General features: G+C 38.1%; 2 protein-coding genes across 2 annotated transcripts in view; one reads left to right on the top strand and one right to left on the bottom strand.

Moving 5' to 3' along the window:
* Positions 1-15,296, top strand: part of LOC139129219 (nephrin-like) — a 45,100-nt gene extending 29,804 nt beyond the window's left edge. Inside the window, exons 13-21 of the mRNA XM_070694861.1 lie at positions 1,493-1,768; positions 4,267-4,575; positions 5,357-5,644; positions 6,173-6,211; positions 6,719-6,844; positions 7,450-7,495; positions 7,976-8,220; positions 8,914-9,029; positions 9,912-15,296. Coding sequence (XP_070550962.1) covers positions 1,493-1,768; positions 4,267-4,575; positions 5,357-5,644; positions 6,173-6,211; positions 6,719-6,844; positions 7,450-7,495; positions 7,976-8,220; positions 8,914-9,029; positions 9,912-10,007 — 1,541 coding nt within the window. The 3' untranslated portion in view covers positions 10,008-15,296. The remainder of the gene's footprint in view (positions 1-1,492; positions 1,769-4,266; positions 4,576-5,356; positions 5,645-6,172; positions 6,212-6,718; positions 6,845-7,449; positions 7,496-7,975; positions 8,221-8,913; positions 9,030-9,911) is intronic.
* LOC139129860 (ferredoxin-fold anticodon-binding domain-containing protein 1-like) lies at positions 15,022-24,994 on the bottom strand. The gene is made up of 5 exons (XM_070695541.1): positions 24,181-24,994; positions 21,997-22,153; positions 21,176-21,379; positions 19,135-19,299; positions 15,022-17,814 (listed from the first exon to the last, which is right to left on the bottom strand). The coding sequence occupies exons 1-5, from the start codon at positions 24,380-24,382 to the stop codon at positions 16,494-16,496; spliced, it is 2,049 nt and encodes a 682-aa protein (XP_070551642.1). The 5' UTR covers positions 24,383-24,994; the 3' UTR covers positions 15,022-16,493.
* Between the last annotated feature and the right edge of the window lie 137 nt (positions 24,995-25,131).

Raw genomic sequence — 25,131 nt, forward strand, 5'->3', positions numbered from 1 at the left:
TTTCATGTACAGAGCCATTACTCAGGCATGTTTCGACCGATTTTATTCAGAGCTGGTACAAGGACATTGACCAATGTCATAGATGTGCACGTCAATTTGTTTTGTGATACGATCCAATATGGCCGCCTGGCGGCCATTTTATTACGATTTTTTCGTGTACAGAGCCATAACTCAGGCATATCTCAACCGATTTTATTCAAAGTTGGTACAAGGACATTGATCTATGTCCTACATATGCACGTCAATTTGTTTTGTGATACGATCCAATATGGCCGCCAGGCGGCCATTTTGCTACGATTTTTTCATGTACAGAGCCATAACTCACACATATCTCAACCGATTTTATTCAAAGTTGGTACAAGCTTATCGACAAATGTCATAGCTTTGCACGGCAATTTGTTTTGTGATACGATCCAAAATGGCCGCCGTGCGGCCATTTTATTACGATTTTTTCATGTACAGAGCCATAACTCAGGCATATCTCAACCGATTTTATTCAAAGTTGGTACAAGGACATTGACCTATGTCATACATATGCACGTCAATCTGTTTTGTGATACGATCCAATATGGCCGCCAGGCGGCCATTTTATTACGATTTTTTCATGTACAGAGCCATTTCTCAGGCATATCCGCATGTTTCGACCAATTTTATTCAAAGTTGGTACAAGGACATCGACCAATGTCATAGCTATGCACATCAATTTGTTTTGTGATGCGATCCAATATGGCCACTGTGCGACCATTTTGTTACGATTTTTTCATGTCCTGAACCATAACTCAGACATGTATCAAGCGAATTCATTCAAAGTATTTTTATCACAGACCTAATGAAGAGGGCTCTATCCTCTCTGAGGACCTGTAATCAAAAATACCCATTAACAAGTGGGACTGTGTCATCAACGATGACTTGTCAATATTTGTTTGCTGTTTTGCTCCAATTTGTCGTAGCGTTCAATGATTGAGCTGAAACTGGGACATTGTGCAGAGAGATCATGGTGTGTCACAAATACAGAAGTCTTGTGGATATTTTATCAAAGTATCTTAATTAGGAAGGTGAATTTCCCCTAAATAAAACAGTTTTGGTGGGAAAACTTGAGAGTTGTATGAGAGAAGCGATAAATTTTGAAGCTACTATACTGTCGTAGTGGATATAATATTCGATCTACAAATTAAACCATGATAGAAAGTTGCTTTTCACTAGTGTAATCCTGGAAGGAATATTGCAATGAGAGAATATGTAGTAATGATGAATTATTCAAGAACGTAATTCCAAATACTGCAGCATGTTTCTCACACTATCTAAAAATTTTCTTTTCTTGAAACACATCATACTGTTTCAGTCACCCTAGCACTACTGATCAAAGATCTACAGGTCGTTGTAGTATGGGTTTGTTTTGCAATAAGAGAATATGCAAAATGTAATTCCAAATATAGCGGTATGTTTCATCTATCTAAAAACGTTCTTTTGTTTAAATATATTACCATTTCAGTTGCCCCAGCGATACAGATCGAAGACCACCAGGTGGTCAGTATGGGTAAGACAAGCCCCCTGCAGTGCACGGCCGTGGCCAATCCCATGCCGGAGAATTTCATCCACTGGACGCGTGAAGGCTATAACATCACCATGTACAAGCAGCATTACACCCAGGGTACCAACACACTGGTGTTGACAAACATAACCAAAGCCCACGCTGGACCTTACGTCTGCCATGCTGACAATGGCATAGGACCAAAGGCAACCAAAGTTGTACAAGTCATTGTACAGTGTGAGTATACTCATTCCTGGTTGGAAATGAGTTTTCTAATCTGATATAATTTGTAAAAGAGTTTTGTTTTTCGAACTGAAAGACAAAAACTTTTGCATAAATTTGGGCAAGAAAAATTAAAATTGTTCTCATTCATAATCAGGAATAAAAATCAGGGGTCACGGTGCAAATTTTGGAACAAGAGAAACAAACTACTGAAAATCTACCAATATTTGACATTCAAAGTGACTGCCATTCCTGTGTTAACTCAATAAAAAAATTTCAGTTTTCAATTTTCACAATAACAAGATGGTGAAAGTTCTATTTACTTTTCTCGCTTCAAAATGGAACCTATATACAAGCAGTAGACTGGATTCGTAAAAACTTGACTGGCACATCCTTCCTTTCCTTTGACTTTTCATCATGATACTTATCTTGCTAGTAATATATGTTACACTTCATCGATCCATTTTCTGCATTTTTACGCTCCCATATATGCATATGTATATATGCAAATGGGAGGTATTCGTATAAGGTGGAAAAATGGCGTCTGTGTGTATGTATGTAAGTATGTATGTATGTCTGTTAGTCCGTCCGGATCAAAAACTCCTAAACCGTAGCACCTACTGTCCTAGTATTTGGTGTACAGGTGCACCTAGGAGTGGAGATGTGAATTTGTTCAAATGAACATATCAGTGCAAAAATATGCAAATGAGGGGGAAAAAAGGAAAAATCCTACAAATGGCTAAAACTCAGTAAGCATTGGTCAGATTTGGTTGAAACTGGGTATGCAGATTTCTTTAGGTATTCTAAATTATGTGTGCAAAAATTGGGATGAAATTTGCATGTTTGTATTTTTAGGGTATTTTTTCCGTTTTTAGTCAAAAAATCTTGTTCTCTGAAATCGCTCGTCTGAATGCTATGAAACCTAATATTCATGTTCCTCAGAATGACCTCAGTCATGCTTGTACAAATTGTATTGATATTGTCATATTTGTAATTTTGGGGCAATTTTCCTTTGTAATTTTGGGGCAATTTTCCCAATTTTGATAAAAATTTTTTAATCCAAAAACTGCTGATTTGATAGCTTTGATACATGTATTTGGTATACAGGGTATTTAAGATTAATCTTAATATAATGTATTGAAGGTATATTGAAACTGGCATTTTTTTTTTATTTTTGGGGGCAATTTTTGCCTTTTTTGGTCAAAATTTTTCTCCAAAAACTTCTGATCTGGTAGCTTTGATATCTAGTGTACAGGTTCCTAGGGTTTATGTTGATTAGATATATTTAAAATTAGGATGAAATCTGCAATTTTGTATTTTGGGGGGCAATTTTTCTCAATTTTGGTCAAAAATTTGTTTCTCAAAATTCACCAGTCTGATTGCTTTGATATTTAGTAAACGTTCTTCTTAGGGTTTTTGTTAATAAGATATATTGAAATTAAGTTGAAATCCGGAATTTTGAATTTTTTGGACAACTTTGCGAAACTTTCAGTTTTACTGGGATATCTTTCATTTTGTATTTTTAAGATTTTTTTTGGTAATTTTATACCTACTGGAACTAAGAGTATATAATGTGGTGATTTAGTAAGCATTTGATATAGTAAACTGTATTTGGTGTTGAAATGCGGTAAAAAAATTCTGGCAGATTTTGAAAAAATTCCAAACAAATGCCAATAAAAAAAATTCAGCCAGAGAAGGTTTGACAAAAAGAAAAGGTGAGAGAGTGGGGAAAAAAGAATGTACAATGGATCGGATAAAAAAGATAATGTACCTCATCGATCTTCCAGACACCATCCTTATCAAATGGTCAATCCCCGATGTATTTTTGTGCACAATTAACCATGCAGTGTATTTAGTTTACAATGTGAAATGTCAAGTTAGGTAAGGATTTGAAAGGAATAGTCAAGTTCACCACAGTTTAACTTTATCTCTTGTGTCATCATCCTTGTGTAATTGGTTTGTAAGTTGTTCCAGATGTGGATGTACCAGCTGTTCTGGAAGAAAACCATGTTTATTTTTCCTGTAGGGTTTCTGAGTTGATGATTGTATGTTGAAATTTCTCCATGTATCTGGTGTATGGGCAAGTGTAAACATTGGTTGCATCTCATGTATTTCAGTCTATGTCAAATATTGTAAATGAAAAATCAAGAACAGTTTACTGTGTGCTTGTAAAAGATAACATATTTGTCAATACATAAACTGCCTTGCAGATTGATTGTCTTAAAAATTATCACAGAAGTAGAAAAGGAAAGAAACTAATCAAATTGCTGTAACATATTCACTCTCAGTCCTGTATAGGCCTATACTTAACTATTTTATCATTACATTCAGCTGTTTGTTATATCTTTATCACTCTCCATGGGCCAAGGCATACTTGGGGTCAATGTCCACACTCTGTGCCAGTCTGTGTATGTCAGTCTGTCTGTATATGTATGTCCATGTTTCATACAATTGTTGACTTGTTTTGATAACTATATGGGAGCGAACAGTGATGTTGTCTGTATTTTTTTCAGATGCCCCAAAGATTGACAAAACACCAAGTAGAGCCAAAGTAGCCACCAATGCTGGCAAAACTGCGTACGTGGTCTGTGCTGCAGAGGGCGCCCCCAGTGTCAAATTCAGGTGGATCCGACATGGCAAAGAGTTTAACTCCAGCAAAGAGCGGTACACCATTGAGTTGTACCACAAGACTTACTCTGTCTTCTATGAAAGCCGGCTGACAATTGTGAATGTCAAGGAGAAAGAGGACTTTGGGGCGTTTAAATGCGAGGCATACAACAACCTGGGATCCGACAGCTGGAATATTACACTGGAGAGTACAGGTTAGATCTCATAGAAACGTACCTGGTTGTGCATTTTTTGAAAATTCCAAATTAGCAGTTTCCGTTATACATAGAGAAGTTGGCGTCACAAATTTTCTAAGGGTCTGTAGATTAACCCATGAAAATACGCCTTCTGCCGGTCTTTATACCACTAGCTACCTCAGTGTGACATTTTTGACCAAAATTTCAGAAGAAGTATGACGAGAGCATTTTTTGTTCTGAGCCTAGCATTACTTGACTAAAACTGTAACTTTGTTGCATGTAGCAATTAATCCTTTTGGCGACAGTGAAGTGGTTTTTTAGCCTTGCAAACCTTGGGACATCCTTTGTGAATTCTCCACTTTTAGCATGGTTTGGAAATTGCAACTGCTTTGATCTCATAATAAGATGTATTGCAACTGCTGCATTCTCGTAACAAGATGGACATTGCAACTGCTGTGGTCTTGTAAAAAAGATGGAAATTGAGCTCATGTGCAGCATATCTTGTGAATGCGTAGCCAATAGGTTTGGCAAAAGGCATTGTTATTGAATCATTTTCATACAACCAATCAGCTACAAATAGCCTTATTTTCAGACTCCTTAGGTTAATGTAAATAGCGATTTACCAATCAGATAGGACCTTCTGAGTTGCTGCATATCGGCAGAAAATATCATCTGGTATCAAACACATTAATAAGCTAAATTTCGCTGCGAATATGAGCTCAGTGACATAGAAGTAATATATTAGGAAAACTTCAAACACGTTTAGATGCCTCATGTCAACTCTTGTGCCTTGTTTCAGACGTGCCTGATCCCATACAAGATCTTCGAGCAGAAGGCAAAACAGACTCTACCATAACATTGAGTTGGACCCCTGGTTTCAACGGAGGTCTTCGGCAGTCCTTCCATGTCAGATACAACATCTACGGGTCAAGTTACAACCTTATATCTGATGTGATGCCGTCCAACGCCACCACGTTTGTGATTGTCGGGCTAAGACCGAGTACCAAATACCGTTTCAATGTACGAGCATCAAATGACCTCGGCAAGGGACCTTATGGAACAAGTCCTCTCACAGTTACAACAGACGGTAGGTAGAAGTTGAAGTTGTTTTGATGTTTGCAGCATAGTGTATAAATAAGCACTGTGCTCATAGCAACATGAGTTTGACGGTCTTTAATACGGTAATTTGCAAGCCCATAGTAGACCTGGATCAGGTTCATTAGCCAAACAAACAAAGGGAAAGACTATAGTACAGTCATGTTGCAGTTTTGTATGGAAATGTATTCCCAGAAACAAATGATGATAAAAACAGTCTACAATGATTAGCCAGCAATACTGTTAAAACAGAGTAGAAAAAGTAGACGCGCCTCTATCCAAGTTCATAATATTCAACTCAAGTTCGCTCAAGAACCACTGTCCAAAGTTGTTCAGCAGTAAGAGTCAATGTCGTTCCTGTCGCTATGGTTACACATTCGTTAGGCAACGGCAGCCTGTCCGGTGGTAGATTGATACACACAACGTCCAGAGTACAGTCTTCCTCCGTCACTTCTCATCCGTTATCTCAGATTACTTTATCACATTAAAACATGATGTTTGTCTTCTTCTTTTTGGACAGATGGACCTGTTGTACACAAGCCTACAAGTGCACCAAGATGTAAGCCGTTTAAAGTTGTCCAGTTTCAACAAATTTTTAGCATGTCATTTGGCAAAATTATGTCGGAGAAGTTTTCATAATTTGTCTCATTCACTTTTTTTCCTGCTCACTAGTTCAGTAACTGCAGAAAGTTTTTCAATGTGGTGACCAAGGAAAAGTGAGTAAATCACATGATGAAATCATGTGACCAAATAAGGACGTTGACCTTTATATTTTCCCTGTCATTGCAAACATACCATCAGCACATAGACATGCTGAGCCAAATTACAAGTTACATTAGTTACTAGTCAAGTCTAGCGGTCGAAGACTACATGTATGTAAACAACTGGACAGTCACCTCATTGTTGTGGTAGGCCCAATACACAGTGGGTCACACCTTCCTGCATTATCAAAATCTGTATCTTATATACAGTGACATCGGTTTTATATCACTTTATGTATTACCAGCTAGACATATTCTTCGCTCTGCACGATTTAGATCTGACTACCTCTTTTCTTGCCCTCCAGGGATACGTGTCGGAGAAATACCATTGTACGTCATTGTCATAATCGTATTTATCGGTGCATTGTGTTTGCTGTTTAACCTGTGTTTGATCTGCTGCCTAATCAGAAGGCATAAGAGGAAGAAGGCAGGTCAGTACCGTTTTACTACCGTAAAAACCCTATCAATTGGACCACAATTCAACAAATTCACATCGTAATTTTTTTTCTCTTCAAATTTATAGGGTTAGTATGGTAGATCCCATCTAGCAAATGATTTGTGCTCGCAAAATCCATTTCTGTGCCAAAATTTCATCCCATCATCCTCAGAGAGATCAAAATCAAAAGTTATTGCCATGAGCGTCTTGCGTTGCACTGTAAATATCTGATGAGAGGTAAATTCACCGTACCCTCCATCTGAACCAAATTTAAAAGTATGAAGTACTGATGTCTATCACAGTGCACAGTGTTACAGTCCGTTCACAGGACAGCTTTGAATATTGACTTTAAACACTGTAAGTTGGGTAACAATTCTACTTTCATGGGGTTTTTGCTTGAACGTGAAATGAATACAGTAACGTGTCAGTGTCTAAAGTGCAGGGGTCAGTCGAATACAAATAAGTATATTTCTATACTTTTTTACTCAAGCTAACTCTAAATGATGGCTAATACTTAGTCATGGCAGTAGACAGTGTTTGTTTACAATAAAACGGACAAATAGACTTTATAACAACCATTCTTGTTCTGTGACCTTGCAGCTGCTGCTGAGGAAGAAGACCGACGTAACATAGAATTGTACAAACCGTAAGTGAAGCCATACACCTTATTTGATATAGATCAGGTTTGAATTTCAAAATTTCACATGCATTTTATAAGGAAATTATTTTTGATCTGTTTTTCGGGGAGGAGGGGGGAAGTATGGTACTGTTGACAATGTGGAGCTGATCAAGTTGGTGGCTGGCTTTTCTGGTGTCTGACAACTGTTTTTTAGTATGCAGAAGTTTTCCTCATAAACCATTGGTCCAAAGTTCTTTAATATTTGGTTTGATAATTCCCATGAATGCCAATGCTCAACATTTGCATAACTATGGAAACTTCAGGGGAATTTTTTCCCATTTGCTTCAAAATTCTGAGATAGCAGGGAACTGAAAGATAAAAATGTTGACAGTCAGAAATTGAATTGAAATCATGTATACTTGAGAGATTAAGTACATAAATCATTTTGCTGTTTAATATGTGAAAGAATGATGTGTTATGACTTATTATTGTAACTTGTGTGTACAGGGCTGCATCTTCAAATACATATGCAACACAGCCAGGAATCGGAAACTACGATGACATTGACTCATACGAGAGTGACTACGACAGGAGTGTTATGGATTATCCGCCGCAAGGGCCGCCTCGTGGCATGGGATTTTACAACGATGGATATCATGTCGGACAACCAGGGCCAGGCTCCTATGACAGCTGGGATGACCGTGGTGATGATAGGGATATGTATCGTGGAAATCCAGATTATGATTACTCAGGTGAGGTGTAACATGACTGCTTATGGTGACAGGCCTGTGTGATAGTGATACTCACATAAGGTTGAATGTACCTATGGGACAGATAATCAGACTCAAAATTTTACAAAACCTTTTGGTCTACCACTTGTCGTTCGAGCAAGATGGTCGTCCCTGACATTTTGACAGAAATCACTGTTCAACTGAAAATGATCTGAAATGACTTCCAGTCGATGTCATTCATACAAAATAAAATCTGTGTGTATAATCATTAATCAATATTCATTAGAACAAGTTCTGCATTCAGATTATAATTTCCAGTATTAAAAGATTGAAGATTTCTGGCACAGCTGTCAAAGCCTAAAGTTTGTAGTTAGGACCTCAGTGCACTGACGCGACATTTTGGGGGTTCTTTTTGATGCTTGTGAAGTGAATAAATGTGTTTACTGGCTCTTTTTGTGAAAATTTAATATCTAATTTTCCCTGTAGAGTTTACACTGGATGACATTTGAATATCAAGAGTTGTCGATAGTGGGCAATTTATTTCTCAAGAACAGTGACCCCTGGTTATTGTTTATTTCAAGACTTCAGTGATTTCAAGTTTCATTACGGAAAGTTCAGGCAAAAGTTTGAAGTCCGTCAATTTTGAGGCACCTACTACCTCAATCAAAAATGCCTGTGTTCTAATTCTATTGATATTTCAACATCTGTGTACAGGACCCCCTCCACTGCCGGTTGTCCCTGAAGACAGATATGAAGGAGAGAGTCCACCAATGAGTGAAGAGGAGGAGTATGCTGAAGAACTGAGGAGAAGACAAGCTGAAATGACCAGGGTAAGGATACCATGTCATCTGGCAACCTTTTGATCTTGTTCTCTGTGATGATGGGTCCAGCTGGACAATTTTTTTCTGAGGCAGAATTCACCTTGGGGACAGGTATTCGGACTCTGCAATTCTTTTCTGATGTGTGGGGCCTTATTTTAAAGCTCTTGGAGTAGGAAAATTTTTCACCATCCCATTTTTTTTGAAAATCGAAAATTTTTCCCGATAAAATGGACACAGGCACACAACTGTGTACAAATAGAATAACATGCATTATATGGTAGCAGTGTATTGATTTCGCAAATACAGCTATCTGATGGTCGAGATGTGAAAATAAACATCATGGTATATTCGCAATATACCACAGCTGGTACACACGCGAGCTCTTGGCCAAGCAAAGATCCTTTTTTGACATTCACTGCCAGAATTTCAATATACTGTAATAGCAATAAATCAAACCCAGCGACGGTATACCACTCGGTGTTGACCACTTCACTTCATATACTGGTATGCACTTGCTATCTATCACTCGTGCATATATGTCATGACTGGTCAAAATCTTGTGATATACTGTTGCTGGGTGTTCTTTATTGCTTAAATACATCAGACGCACACACAGCAGATGCTGAGTGTGGTAGGGGCAGATAGGAGCATCTGTTTTCAGAAAATAGTGGGTAAAACTGAGGAATACTGCATCCTATCAATGAGAATATTGTTATTAAACGTATCTCCATGGGGCCCAGAAAACACAGTTGTGTTTATTTGTAAAATTGGGCCAGTTCATGCTGTTACTGATTGTGTATTACTGCCAATAAAAAAAAACTGTAGCATACTAAATTGATGTCTTGCAAATCATGTAACTTCTCATTCTTTTCATTGGTTTTGACTTGACAGCCCCGTACACCAACCCCAGCCAGCAGCATGTATGCTTCCTTGCCTAGAGAAGCCCTGATTGGAACAGGTGATGGCATGGAGGGACAGTTTGTCTAGAGTCGTCACGGAATACCATCTCAGGAAGATTACTGCAGTTTCAGAGGCCGGATTTCTACATAATGTTGGTTGTATGGAAAAGTTCAAATGGTCCTTTTTGAGGGGGGTGAAGCAAGTCAACTCTGAACCCTTTCACCACCATGGTGTGACCCCAAAACACTTGTTATCAATGGTGACTGTGGAGCTGCTTACTGAGAATTTGGGGGTGAATAGGTTAAACCCCATTGCCCTCTACAGAGATCAAATTCAGAATCCCCTTCCCATCCATCCATTTCAGATAGAAGTTTTCTTTTTCACACCTCAGGACAAGGAATTTGTGCTGTGGGTCACGTACACCATACAAAAGACAAAGGTTGCACCATGCAGTGACACCCTGTATTCGGCACACAGTCCATGTAGCCGACAATGAGATGCAAATGATATGCGGTTAAGGTCTCCTCAACTAACTTTCAGCTGGTTCTTCACTTTCTACTATTTTTATAATATTTTTTACTAAGGCACAGACTTATTCTACCTGCAACTTAAAACTGATAGTGATTTTGTAGCCCATTCTTTACTATTTTTCATAGTTTTTTGGTAGCCGTAACAGACACTTCGTGTTCGTGTCGGCTACATGGACGATCTGCCCTGTATTCTGCCTCTCAATCTTTACTCTGGGCCATTTTCATGCTTCTCTGTCTGAACTGTCTGCTATTTCTCTCAAGAAATTCTGTACTACATAGGTGTGCTGACTCAAGGGAAATTCCAGAGAATCCTAATTGAATCATATGACAGTACACTGAGGGATGATAACACCAGGGGAGCACTGGTATTCTTTTGATACATACACTTCATCAGGGTGAGAGTGTTCCATCTGATATTACACAGACTCTGCCATTGGAGCAAAAAGCAAGGTTCCACCTTGCTTTTTGAAAGAAAGGTTCCACCTTTCATGCAGAATATATCTCACCATAAGAAAGTGGAGAACACAGCGTACAGGTGTCACTGTATAACACGTCACCTCTGCTCCCTACATTTATCACTGCCAGCATGAGATTCTTTTCTGTAATTTTATTTCAATTTATTATTGAAAAGCTATCTATAATATGAGTTTTACTTTATTTGAACTTTTTTGTATTTTTGTTCTCACTATTTGGAACCAAGTGATTTTCACACGCTGCAGTGTTGTGTCATGATTTCTGTCTCATGTCAGGGGTTGGGTTGGAGGGTTATACCGCCCTCAGTGTTCAGTATTGGCGTTCCTAACTGCAACTGAAGTATTCAAAATGGGCCGGTGTGATAGATTACCATAAGTTAGTCAGTGTTACAGATGTTAGTGTGTGGACAGTAACTTAGCCGTAGCCTTCAATTGTGTAGCTGAATAGATATTGAGCGTGAACTTCAAAAGGACCTCAGTAGTAGCTTTCAATTGTGTAGCAGCATATAGACACTTGCTTGAAATGGCAAAGTTTCTATTACGATTTAAAAGTTGAATAGCAGTGCATTTGAAGTCAGTATCACTATCAGTGCAGAAATACTGACTTGCATCTGAACTATTGATAAAACTAGTACATTAGTTTTTACAATAGAGGGGGGAACGAAAGACTGGAAGTTTAGTTGTGTTGCCTTTGACATGAATGGCATGCAACTTGAAAAAAAATGTATAGGAAATTATAATAATAGTCAAAATGACAGAAAAATTAGAACATGTCATTTATAGGAGATTTAAGTCATGCATAATAGAGGTGAGTAAATCCATACATTGAAATTCAGCGTTACAAAAATCTGTCAGCGTATGGCTGATCCAACTGAGGCTCCTACTTGTGGCTCTACTGACAACAATACTGTATTACAGCCGATATGAGAGCTCATATTATTACACTGTTATTTTCAACTCCGTGTTGAGCCATCAGACCTGAATTGAAATGTCTCACCTCTGTAGTATAGAGACAGTAGCATCTGTAGTATAGAGACAGTTGCAAAACAATAGCTGTGAGCTTCATGTTAGATCATGACTCTGACAAATTGTCATCTCAAAAAAAATTTTTAAAACCTGTTCATTGAGGGGAATATGAGAAGTGATTGATGATGAAAATAAATACCAAGTTTTTCAGTTTAAAAACTATGTATCATTAGAATGATAGTTTATTTCAGAAATATAAAATATTGATGTATTGTTTAACTTCAATGTAGTTACTGTAAAGAGATAGTATTTGTCAAAATACTTGATTAATTCTATTCATTGTGAAATGTTTTGAATTTTAAGCAGACTTGATTATCTGTTTTGTACTGATTACAAACTAATGTTATCATATTTTATGCATTTTACTGTGAATCATTTTTCTGAGGCTGAGTTGTGTATCTTTTACAATTATTGTTGAATGAGCTTTGATGTACAGAAAAGAAATGACAGTGTTACAAAATATGGAATGTGTGTGAGGAAAAGAAAATTTGCCTTTCGATGTAGAAGTGTATCAGGTGAGCTACTGTGTAGATCTCGGAAGTGTCTAGCCAATAGATTGGCTGAAACCCATTGCTCTTATTGATTTATTTCCAAGCAGCCAATCAGGTTGAGAATAACTCATTTCCGACTCCTTAAGTTGCTGTAAATTATGACATTCTGCCAATCACAAAAACACTTCAAAGCTGCTGCAAATTGTACATTGTGCAGATGACGTTAGGGAAGGCAGTAGCCAAAGGTTGCTGTTTGTGATGGTGCAGTTGTGACCAATGGATCCAGGACGGATACCCTGGATACGTGGCCATAGGACAATTCCACAAAACTTGAACCGCGACTATGTGTAGCAAATGTCCAGAGGATAACCCATCCCCATACCATGTGAGGGTTTGGGGATCGGCGCATTGCATATCATAACATCTGTGCCTCAGGTGCTTCGGTATTGCCCAGATAGTCAATGGAAAGCTGAATGCCAGTAATTGTGCAAGTGCAAAGGATTATGGGTGTGAAAGTACAATTCCCAATGGCAGACTGGCAACGTGGATGTCTAAAATTGCCTGACAGTGAAATTTTGCCTACACTTGGCATATATCCTTTAAATGTAGTTACCAGAGTATTAAAAGATTTGAACTTTTGAAGGTATTTTCGATCAACGGATATTACTTTTTTTAGGTTGGATGTTCTGTTTTGTTGATTTTGGACTTCTTGCCGATTTGCGGTGTCAAACTTTCCATTCTTCATGCCACTACTCAGGTTCAGCCTCCAGCGTCACTCTCCAGTCCATTGATCAACTATCAAGGCAACACTGAGTACCTATGATCAGCACCCCTCTGGTGATTTGCAAAGGTCTGTTATGGTAGATGCATAGGGTATAACCATTATGATACATACTCCTTTGTGTTGCTAAGGTCAGGGAAGGAACCTGGTACAATTGTTGTCCTCTGATACAGTTGTCTGGATACTTTAAGGGAGAACCTCAGTAGCATGATTGGGGAATCCCAGTAACATTTACAGGGACACTGCCCTTTATAGTAGCACTGTATGAAATCTAGTGTTGCCAGTGGGACATTGACTACTAGTGATAGATTCAGATAATTTTTGCCCTTGTGTGGACTTGGCTGTGTTCATAGCAGGAGTACATGTATGTGGTCACATGATTTGAGACGTGATTTCTACAATTCAATGAAAATGACAGTGACATGTACCAATGTTGACAAAATCTAGTCACAAATATTACTTTTCTGTGCATAGTAGTGAATGAGCTGGTACACAATGATGAGTTAGCCCCAGTGTCTGCTATCCTTTGCATAAAGAGTGGCTGAACGTGGAGTGTGTAAAGATTATTTATTTACTTTAGTCTAACTCATGCTAATCCTTTAGGGTCATTTGTTCAGGAATGAAATTTTATCTCAATTCTGTCTTCTTGAAGTCTGAAAAAAGACGAAGTGTTCACATATTGAGTAAAATTTCATACGTACCAGTACCAGTGGTGTGTGAAAACAATGGTTTACTCATTTGACTTGGCAGTGTTACATCATTGAATTTTTGTCAGTATTTTCCCAGTTATCCTAAATTTATATAATCTCTTGTATATTCTAAATCCTAAATATCTTGTTTTCAAAATTGACTTTTTTAATGTCATCAGTATTGAATAATGTAAATAGTGAGTTACTGTAATCATGGAGATGTTTACCTCCATGCTTTGATCTTTGAATTTAACTTGTTTTTTCAATAAGAATTGTACATGTCTATATGTAGCTTTCAATTCACATAACTGTAACTATTGACAATGTGTAACTTTTCAGTGTTTATTGCTAAGGTTGAAGAATAACACGATTGGAACTAATTTGGGATAATTGGATCTTTATATATTTCAAATTTCTCAAAAATGTTAGGTGCCCTGTAGCTGAATGTCTCAATATTACAAATTACTCATAAAAACAAGTATGTAACGTGAAAGAAAAGCAGATGAGCTTACATTTGCAGATTTTAAAGACATTACTTCACCATCAAATTATCCCAAATTAGTTCCAATCGTGTTCAATGCAGATACATGGTTTTGGAACACCAGTTCCATTTTGTATGTTCCCTTATATGGTTACATTTATCTACCATGGGAAACCCTGGCAAAATTTACCTACCAGTAGCTACCAGCCACAGCAAAGACACTGCTTTTGACAATATTTTCATTGTTATTTAGTTCTATAAGACAAGCACATTTTCTTCCTCAAAAATGTGATGAAATACAAATTATATCATACCAGTACATTGTATCTTGATAGCACAAATACAGCGATCTGATTGGTCAAGACGTGAAAAGAACCATGGTATATTCGCGGTATACCACGGCTGGCACATGCGTGAGCTTTCCGTTTGAGCGTGGAATTCCACGGCAGAATTTCAATATACTGTTATGATATAATAGCAATAAATCACACCCAGCAACAGTATACCACTCTGTTTTGACCAGTTCACTTCATATGTGCACTCGCTATCGCTCGTGCAATGGAAGCTGCATTTGTTTCAGAAGGTTGTTAAAAACTTGTAAAAATTCAATCTTGGAAAGTCTGATTTAGTGCTTATTAAGCAAGTATGACTATTTTTATTTTTCAATTAAAATAACTCCAAAATATTATTAACTAAAGTACAATTAATTATGATGTTTTAGGTAGTAGATAAAACAGTATCAACTTAATTCTTTTTAAAGTAAATATATCTTTCAGCATGCCATCTTCTTACCATTATCTTTGGAACAAAAAGGTTCTCTTTATTATGACAAATTTTACATGTACTTGTAGGTTTTACAAATTTTCTAGGAATAAAAAGTTGAATTTTTTCAACAACAATGAATAAATGTTGTCAGTCTTCTTATTGAAAGGTATTCTTTTGTGAAAATATGTTTGGTGTATATGTCATTATCAATACAATATGTGTCTTGAAGCAAATGGTTTTAACCCTTTGAGCGCCATATTAGTCGTCTTCATAAAATATACCAGAGTAATTTTTTTTCAGATTTTTGCCAAAATTTTGATTAAAAACTAGCCAGTGAAATGTGATGTCAGTTTGGTCCAAAATTATGAAAAAGGCAGAGAAAAATTCATACAAATCAGTAAAATGTTGCACTAAAATTTTGGTGGGAAAAATTACAGCACCCAAAGGGTTAAACTCTTCTTACTTTCTTCAGGGAAACTATTCTCTGTTATAATAGTGAGTGAAAATGAGGGGTCACCTTGAACACAAATGAGACACACTTATCTAATATTTGACATTGATTTCAAAATGGCAGCTGTAACATGATAACTTTAAGGGTAATAATAAATTTGTTTTATTTCCTTGAAAAACGTAACGGTGAAGATTCATTTTACTCCACAGGTTACAGATATAGTCAGCACACATAGCATATCACTCCAATGTTGTAAAAACTTAGTGTCCAAGTGTGTCTCCAAAACTTACTCTACCTTAAACATTTTCCTGGGCAAATACACATACATGTACCACAAAACAAATAAAAATATATTAAAAGGCTGAAAAACATAATAGAAGTGTTAAGTGTCATAGGGTATTTGATGTACAATTTTTTTGATGTATTGATTTGGAAAGAGTCAATTGGAATGAAAGCCACTTCATACAGGCTTTGTAATAGACATTAGGACTGACCACTTTCACTGTACTTGTATCATATATTCGTGACAATTTATCACGCTACATACAGGGTTAGTGTCTGTATAATAGAGATTTTGTGTCCATTCCAAGGCACACCTTTCCCAAGCAGACAGGTGAGTTGCGGAACTTTGTGTACATGTATCTACTGTCTCTCATTGTGATTGTTATGCTTGTCTATTTCCAGCATGTAGAAAGGTAGTATACTGCCTGCATTGTTTTATTGTACAGTGTTGTTTATCAGTCTATGTTCGACAGGGTTGATACAAGCATCTTGCCTTCACGTAGAAGTTGCATGTGACAATTGTTCTCGCATAAACACATAGCGGTAGGTCGTTATCTCAGATATACACCTAGCCTGTCTCACATATACACATAGCAGGATGTCGTTATCTCAAATACACGCCCAGCCTGTCTCTGAGTACCTGTCTGAACTGTATCTGTAACTCTGTAGCCTCCGTTTTTGACAAAGCCCGGTCTGCTGAAGTGTACGTCATGCGATAGCACCGACTGCGACTTCCCGTCTTGGGATGGACGTATTGATCCTTGAGGAAGACGTCCAAAACCTGGTGATGGCAGACTTCCCGGAGAGTGGAAAAGAACGCGGATTCCTGCAATCTGGGAAGACCAGGGCTCTCCCAGAGACTTATATCATGGATGTAAGTTGGTGCATACAAACTGTACGATTCAAAGGCAAGGTTACACATTTTTAAGAATGGAAAAGCTGACGACGCATCCTGAGAGACTTCCGCAAGCTTGCACCGAAAATTCCTGCAGCATCTATTGTCATTGGTCCACATCAAACGTACATCTGTGAATCTGAAAGTCAGCATGGCAAGTGCATCTAACCAGAAACTAACGAAGATTATCTCTCCGTCTGCAAAGTTCAAATTTCCAACACTTGTTGCTTCACCATGCTTGGTAACTTTGATGGCTGTACCCCGAAGAATGTTATCTATAAGCTGCCATGACTCATGGCTGCCACACCTTCCATCCGTGAAAAATTCTTCAAAGCTGATTTCAGCATCCCCACCTAGCAGGCTATGAAGTAGCGCAGTGATGTCACCTTTGACGGTACTGTGTGTTGAACGTGCCAGCAACAGAAGTTGGTGTTTGATTGGAAAGTTGCCAGGCTTGATAGTACACTGGGAAAACACTCTCCCCCACAAAACATGATACGATGAGTCAGACTGACTCACAATATCACTGGCATGGACAAGTAAATCTGATCTGAGGAAATACTTGCCAGGAGAGCCACTCTCATTACACACATGAATGTTTTTGTGTTCCTGTGAACTTGCTGATGCAGAGACTATAGTCGGATGACAGTTTACAGAGCCCCGTTTCTGGTCAATGCACGAGCCATGCTCTACAATGCATGGTATCTCATCCCCAGATTGCTTACACTCTTGTACACAGGATGGTCCATTCTCATCAACGGCTACACCACAGGGATCACACACACTTCCAGTGTCAGACCCAGTAACACATCCATCCTCACCCACCTCATGGCAATCCTCAGTCTTCTCTCTGACCTCACCTTCCGACAGCACAGACAGCTCATATGCATTGACGTTGCCATGGTTTCCAACCACCACACTTAACTGGTCCGAGCTGAACACTGTCAAATCCTTGTATGCTGACCTCAAAACCCCCATCAAAGCATCTTTCATGATTTGTATAGGATGCGACTCTTCAGTGAAAAGATCCCTGAAAAAAAAATTCATGTTGTAGAAACTGTAAACATAACGTTTTGTTTTGCTTTTCAACTGAAATACACATGATTAGCATCACATTATCTGTTTCAAATTGTTGTTTCAAATTGTGTTGCGGCAATGCTGTTTGTTTAAATGCAAACATGCAAAAAGCAAGATTATGATTGCATGTCTAATTTTCTGTGAAGAGACTTGCAAAATCTTTGGAATGGACTGATTTATGTAGACATTCTTTCCTCATAATAGACTAAGTTCTGTTCATTTACTTGCAAGCTGTTGCAGGTCATTGAGATATCATGCAGTCATACCAAGTTTTGCACTTGAATGATTCAAATAAAATCAGAGATATTAGACAGGTTTGGCTGCACGTTTTACGAGAACATGAATGCGGAGAATCCACGCAATGCAAAAATCAGTTTGGCAACATGTTACATCACCCGTTCATGTGGCACACGCAAAAAATGATTCAGCTCGGGTCCCCATAGTCTGTTTGCACATCACACGGATAGGTAGGCATTGGGTTGACTATGCGAATCGACGAAGAAATTTTCACATACAAATAACGAATATAAATGAATATCTTTGAGTATACCACTGTCATATATCTAACTATTAAATAGCGTGCATGTATGATTCAGAGTGTATATCATGTTTTGCTACCTAAAGATGAGCATTAAATTTGCATGTTTACAAATTACGTGAAAACAGCTGTCTTCACATAAATACTCAACGCCGGCTCTGTGTATGTCGAGACAGTATGCACAAGTTGATGACATCATCACAGAAATTTGTGACGTTATGTGTTCACATTCACATAAAACGTGTAGCCAAATCTATCTATACATGCAGCTTTCAACTCTATAGATAACTCTTGAGTGACAATGTCTGCCGAGACCAACGGATTCTACAGTGACCAAGAAAAAAATTTGCAATGTTCTTGTCTTCATAACTTTTCCAGCCCAACTTACTAGTACATAGGCAGTGTTCTCTACAGCTTAGAAAGACAGGGGACTGTAAATTTACATAACAATGTATAATTTGCATATGCTTTTGTTGTGAAAATGAATTATTTTGTTGTTGTTATTAACATATGAATAGAATGATCAAACAACAGAGGGATGGCCCGTCCCTCAAAACTCCCTAGTGGAAAACCCTGCACAGGTAAAACCCATCCCCTTGATCATACAACTGCACTGTACTGTACCATGTTGCACAAGGTGTGATGACGAGCCACTCAGATTAAATATCAGTAAGTTATAACAGTTCTGACCTATTGATAAACTCAGCTAGGCTAGGGGAACACTGGAACACTTACCTGTTGATAAACTCAGCTAGGCTAGGGGGACACTGGAACACCATCCTCTTCTCACCAATGACAGCATTGATTTCCACAGCATCAGGCAACTCCATTGGGATTGGCAGACTTTTCACAAATATATGTATGATGCCACCCTTAGTAAAGAATGGTTTGTCCTGACTTCTGCAGAACATATGAAAAGGTAATCAATCAATAAAAGTATGTATTTTTTCAATATCCAAGGGTACTTATGTGAAAGGGAAAGTAGATGATTTGAACGCTTGCATGGCCAACAAAAACACTGACTCATTGCCCTCAGACCTCCTCATATCTGACAACAAAATTATGACTTAAACCTCCTTTTAACACTATTAGCATGATGATAAATTGCTGAAATAGTTTGTTGAGAGATTTACACTACTGACACATTTTGAATAAAAAACATTTACAGTGGTTTGGGCTGAACTGGTGGCAATACGGGAACTGTCTAAATTAAGGAGATGCCAACACTGTCAGGGGTATCTGTCGTCTTATGGTAATATCAGTGGTTCACAAGAAATAAACTCTGTGAAAGTTGAAACATTGTCTGGATGGAGGTAACAACATCACCAGATATACACAAATTATGCATGCTGAGCGGAATATGTGTGGATGTGTGGTGTTGACTATTCGTGACCAACTTCAAAACAATGTTTGTACTATTCACAGAGTTAATTCTAGGACGCGCCATTGCGCAATTCGCGCAATAAAATCCTGAATGGCCCTCATTTCTACGTTTGATGCGCCACTAAGGGTGCAACATTATATGATTGGGTCGATCACGCTGAGTTAACGTAGTTCATACATTCGCGTAGCTCCCCAAACGTCATTAATTCAGTCATAGTGTGGCATGTAAAACGATTCAGTTACCCATCGACCTTTGCAATTAAATATCCACTAGTAATATATGGTGGTGCATAGGAAGCTGGGTAGAAAGGACTGATGTAGGGGCAACGGTGTGTATTGGAGCCGTGCGCATGTGGGGATGAATGTAAACAACGGCACTAGCCGCTGCGTAATGGTGAAAAGCTAGTCACCACTCGGATTTTTAACACCAGTATAGTTGATGAATCCAGGATGATCAGGCAGTCCTTAAATTGAAGCGTTTACAACGTCTACCGTCGATACAAACGAAACGTTGAACACAAGGAAGGCATCCATGCTTGGCCAGAGGATCGTTTTGAAGAGCAACACATTTTAGGTTGGACATATCTCGTTATCCAGAGAAGCCAGTTCTCTGCATAGAACAACACCGCTGTGTAAAACCCTTTGGTCAGAACCAATGTTCGAAAATTTTCTAATACATACAAGTTATGTTTAACAGTTGGTGTATCGATCACTTTATTCAGGTCGTACAGGCTACACTGTCGTGCTGTATCAGTGTATGAGTAAATGTTGATTCGTGCAAATCGGGGCCACTCTCGGAGAAATCCTACCGGCGCACTAAGCTTTGATCACGATCGTTTCCACAGTCAAAATCACAGTCCTTAGCAATTTGTACAGTTGTTCAAGTCCAACATAACAATAATTCATCACAAAAGTTACGTAAACAATTGAATCAAACCAAACGGTTACTTTGCTGTTGCCATTCTTTGGCCTGTTGCGTATGTACGGGACAACTTTGCAGTAAGCTTGGTTGGTTACCGGGGGGGGGGGGGGGGTGGGGACCTATTTCTAGTATTTTCCTTTTCTTGACTTAATAGACTATAGTATTTTCTGCAGAAAATTCAAGGTTTTACATGTGTGATGACGATGGCTCCCGATTTTCTAAAATGGCCACAGTGGCCCCTTGTTTTTACATCCTAGAATGAACACTGTTTTCACAGACTTAATGTATTTGTTGTTGACTGATACTACCGCCTAGAGGATAATTACACCTGTCAGTGTTGGAAACTCCTCATTTTGACAGTATGTAGTTCCTGTAATGTCAACAGTTCAAAGTAAACCACTGTATTAACAAAATCTGATTGAGTGTCACATTTTACAAGATTTCTGTGCATGCAGTACACTGCATACATACCTGAAACCTGTACAGGTGTATTCTGGGTAATTCACAGGGTCAAAGGTGGCAGTGCTGGATAGGATGAGGCCTGCATATGCAGCCATGGCAACAACTTGCCAGCTGTTTCCCCATTGCCGCTGTGGTTTGTCTGCTGGCGTTCCACCTTGACCTCCGCAAAGGGTGATGTGAATTTCACCTTCATGGTGGAGAAAATCAGCACAGCTGATGGACAGACAAAAAGTACAACAGACCTCAGGATTTAGTTACTACAGTAACTTTGACAGAATTTGCAGGGGGGGGGGGTGACGTAAGGAAATTTCAAGAAATTCATAAATAAAACTAAAAGGGAGGGACTGTCTTGCCAGTGGCTGTGTGCATGGAATCCATACACCAGGTCTGTTGCTGCGTACAATATAGCCTAAAATTCCTTGTACATCTCCAAAATTTTGAATGGCAGCTGTAGCGAAACTGGTTACTGTGACCAAGGCAGCTTCATTTAAACAGTCTTCCAGTCATTGGAAAGCTACAAAACTGGTGAACTACCTTACAATCTGAAATGCTGCATTTGCTTCATGACGTTAGAACCACATTAATTGCCAATTTCTGGGAAGTGGCAATGTTTATCAAAAAGAAAAGAATGTAGCTGCAAACGGAACGACCTTTAACTCAAGGATTAAACAATTTTTAAATTTAAAAGTTGCAGTGATTAAACACCATATAAGGACAACTGTAGTAGTACCCTTTTATTATTTAATTTAAACCAAAAAGTTTCAATTCTATGCAATGAAAATGATTTTTTCCCATCTTTGTCATTTCTGACATCTGTTGGTTTCACTTACCTGAGGAAGACCGCTTTCAGTAACTTTCTATTTTGTCCCACACTGGCCTTTCCACCAACATGTGGGAAATTAAAGATGATGTACATGAACTTGAGACCTTTCAAACCAGCACTGTTGGCTAAACTGGTTGCATCCACATTGTATAATACAGTCACACCTGTATGGAAAAAATATTGATGATGTAATGACTTTTGATGAGAGTTTAACTCTGATAGTGATACGTTAGCATATATAGCAGCACACACAGTGGGACTTTGGACAAAAAAATTTATGACGTACAGTACAGTGGCTATGGTTTCAGGAAAGTCCTTTGGAAATTTTGATATGGTAACTTTTCTTTGGTCACTCAATTTACCTGCAGTGACAAACTTTGGGAAATCTACTCGAAACCTTGGTTAACTTTACAGATTTAACTTTTACTGCCAAGTCCATATTTCACCACCAGGTCAAGATGGTTAAAATTAATGACGCACAACGTATTCCATATGATGTATTTTAACATAATATTGTACATTTTAAGGCTGTTGAAAACATACCGTAATACCGTAAAGTTGATTTTTTTAGACAAAAGATGCTATAACATACCAAGCCAAGTGGGTGAAAATATGTCTTGTTTTGGCTCAATACGGCTTTTTACTGACTTTGCTGATGGGGAAGTGATATAGTTATTACTGTCTGGCAGGAAAAGGGATACTTGGTTTTGTTCACTCTAAGCCCATTTGATATGCCACTTGTTTTCTTTGTAATAGTCTTAGACTGAAGGTACGCAGGTTTACATATTCTAATATGATATCCATTGGTGCATGGCTGATTTACGGAAATTTCAGGAATTTCCTACATAATGATACTAAGAGTTCTGATATCTCTAAAGTTTAGAGCAAATTGCCTATTGATCCTGGCATAGGTGTTCTCCATAGCTTTGAAATACAGAGGGCGACCATTTACATACAATACATTATTTGCATATTTCTATGTCGTTAAAATGTATTCTTTTGTACTGTTATTAATATGCATAGACTGCTCTAAAAAACAGAGGAGTGGCCTACCCGTAAAAATCCCCCTGTGGCGAACTCTGTGCATGAGTCATCCTCCCTAAAACAACTGATGACTGACTTGTTACTCCTTAAAAAAAATAAATTGTGCTGTTCCGATAACATGGTTTTCAAAAATTGGGTAGGTGGGTCGGCAGGAATTTTTTTTCCAAAATATTTTTATTTTTTAAATATGCATTTTTCAGGGGTTCAGGGCGGTCAAACAATGGCCACAACATTTCCAGAAAAATGTATCATACATATAAAAGGAAAAAGAACATAAAAGACATCCTCATTCAAGCAAAAATCAAATGCCAAGTAACAAACGTGTGAGGGTAGGCAGGTACAAAATAGGGTAGGTCGGGTTATCGGAACAGCACAATTTTTTTTGTTCAGCCTTATTCCTTTTTTGATTATTTATTTCAATCTTCTGCCTAAAGGCTGCAACATAACAATAATTGTATGTCCAGTCTGAGAATTTTAAAAGTAACAAGAACACGGTGGGAGGTAACACATCATATATGTTATAAATGGAAATGGTGCATTATAGTAATAATAGTATTTTATTGCTTGCTTGTAAATATAGGTTTTACTTCACATTTTGTGGCAACAAAAGTGTATACAAAAATAAGTTTCAACTTTTTTCAATAAATAAGTTCGAACTTTTCTCTGATAAAGATGAAATAAAACAGTAGAATAATAGTAGCTAATAATAAATATAACTAGGTATTTCTTTGTTTATAAAAAGTAAAAATATAATCTGCAAGTTGTTCATTAAAAGATAACTCTTGTTTTGTTAGAAGAGAAATATGCTGATTTTCAATTGTATCATTTGGGAGATTAATTTTACTGAAAAAGTTTTTTCTTTGAAATTAGTATGTCTAACAGACTAATATGTAATAAAAAGTGCATTTCATCTTCAATATTGCCAGTGTTACACTGATTGCAGTATCTTTCAGTAATTGGGGTTTTTGGAACAGTGTGTCTCCCTTTTTCAACTGCTAGATCATGATTGCTTATGCGAATTCGGTGAGTAATTTTCTTCTCTCGCCTTGTAACTGTGATATTATAAAGAAGGGTTCTAATCTAAAATGATATTTATGATACAATGATACTAAATAGAACTGGCAACCTCTCTTTGTATGCAACTCACCTTTATGCTGCAACTCATCAACATTGCCGGCGGCGTTCTTGTGCTTCTGCAAGGTTTCTTCGGTTTCATAAGTCGTTGCTATGACGTCGCGGGGGTTATTTACATATCTGAGGAGCGATTTGGAGAAGGAAAAATCCCCTTCTCCTAACATCAAAATTTTCCCGGATTTTGTATAGTAAATTGGCTCAGAGGAGGCGGTCATTTTTTCGCCACAAATCAACTACTGATTAGGGAATTTCCTCGAATAACACGAACGGTAGAAAATAAAACAAAAGAGTCGTTTTTCTCAAAGTTTGTACTACAATTACACTACGAATTACATGAATCAAGGAGGTCGCATGAACCTTCAGCTACAAAGTTCAGTACATCAACATAGAAGCTGAAGTTATTGATAACTATGCGAACATCACGCGTTCTGTCCCGATGGATGATTTTCCTGGAGAGTTTGAAGAGCAAGATCGACCCACTTCTCCTCCTGTTCCCGGACAGACTCTGTATTACTCTCGTTGTCTTGGTCGATTTCAGGCAATTCCTGCTGCGGTACGGCAATGTCGTCGCTGGGTAGTTTGTCCTGTCTCCACTTGTCGTCGATTAAATCCAACAACCGACCGTCTCTGGTAACTTCGGAATCCATCGTGGATTTCACAAGGCAAAGGACGCTGTTTCAGATGAAAATGAGCAATTCATAGAGGAGAAGCAGGGTGAAACCTTGCAAATTATTCTTCAGAACACAGAGATATCTCATTACTGTGCGAGGCTCGAAAGCACAGGCGAAACTCACATGGCGGAAGTAAGTTCAGAGGTCATACTTCCAGAGACCCCTTAGCTCAGTTAAAATACCGAAAACTTTCTCAGGGTATTTTTTAAACTGACATAGTTCCATGCAATCGTTGGACACCAAATGCAAACTGTTTGGAACGTTACATCAATGAGCTCACGGAAGACACTTAA

This window comes from Ptychodera flava, chromosome 3 (assembly GCF_041260155.1).
Source record: "Ptychodera flava strain L36383 chromosome 3, AS_Pfla_20210202, whole genome shotgun sequence".
Classification (NCBI taxonomy): Eukaryota; Metazoa; Hemichordata; class Enteropneusta; family Ptychoderidae; genus Ptychodera; species Ptychodera flava.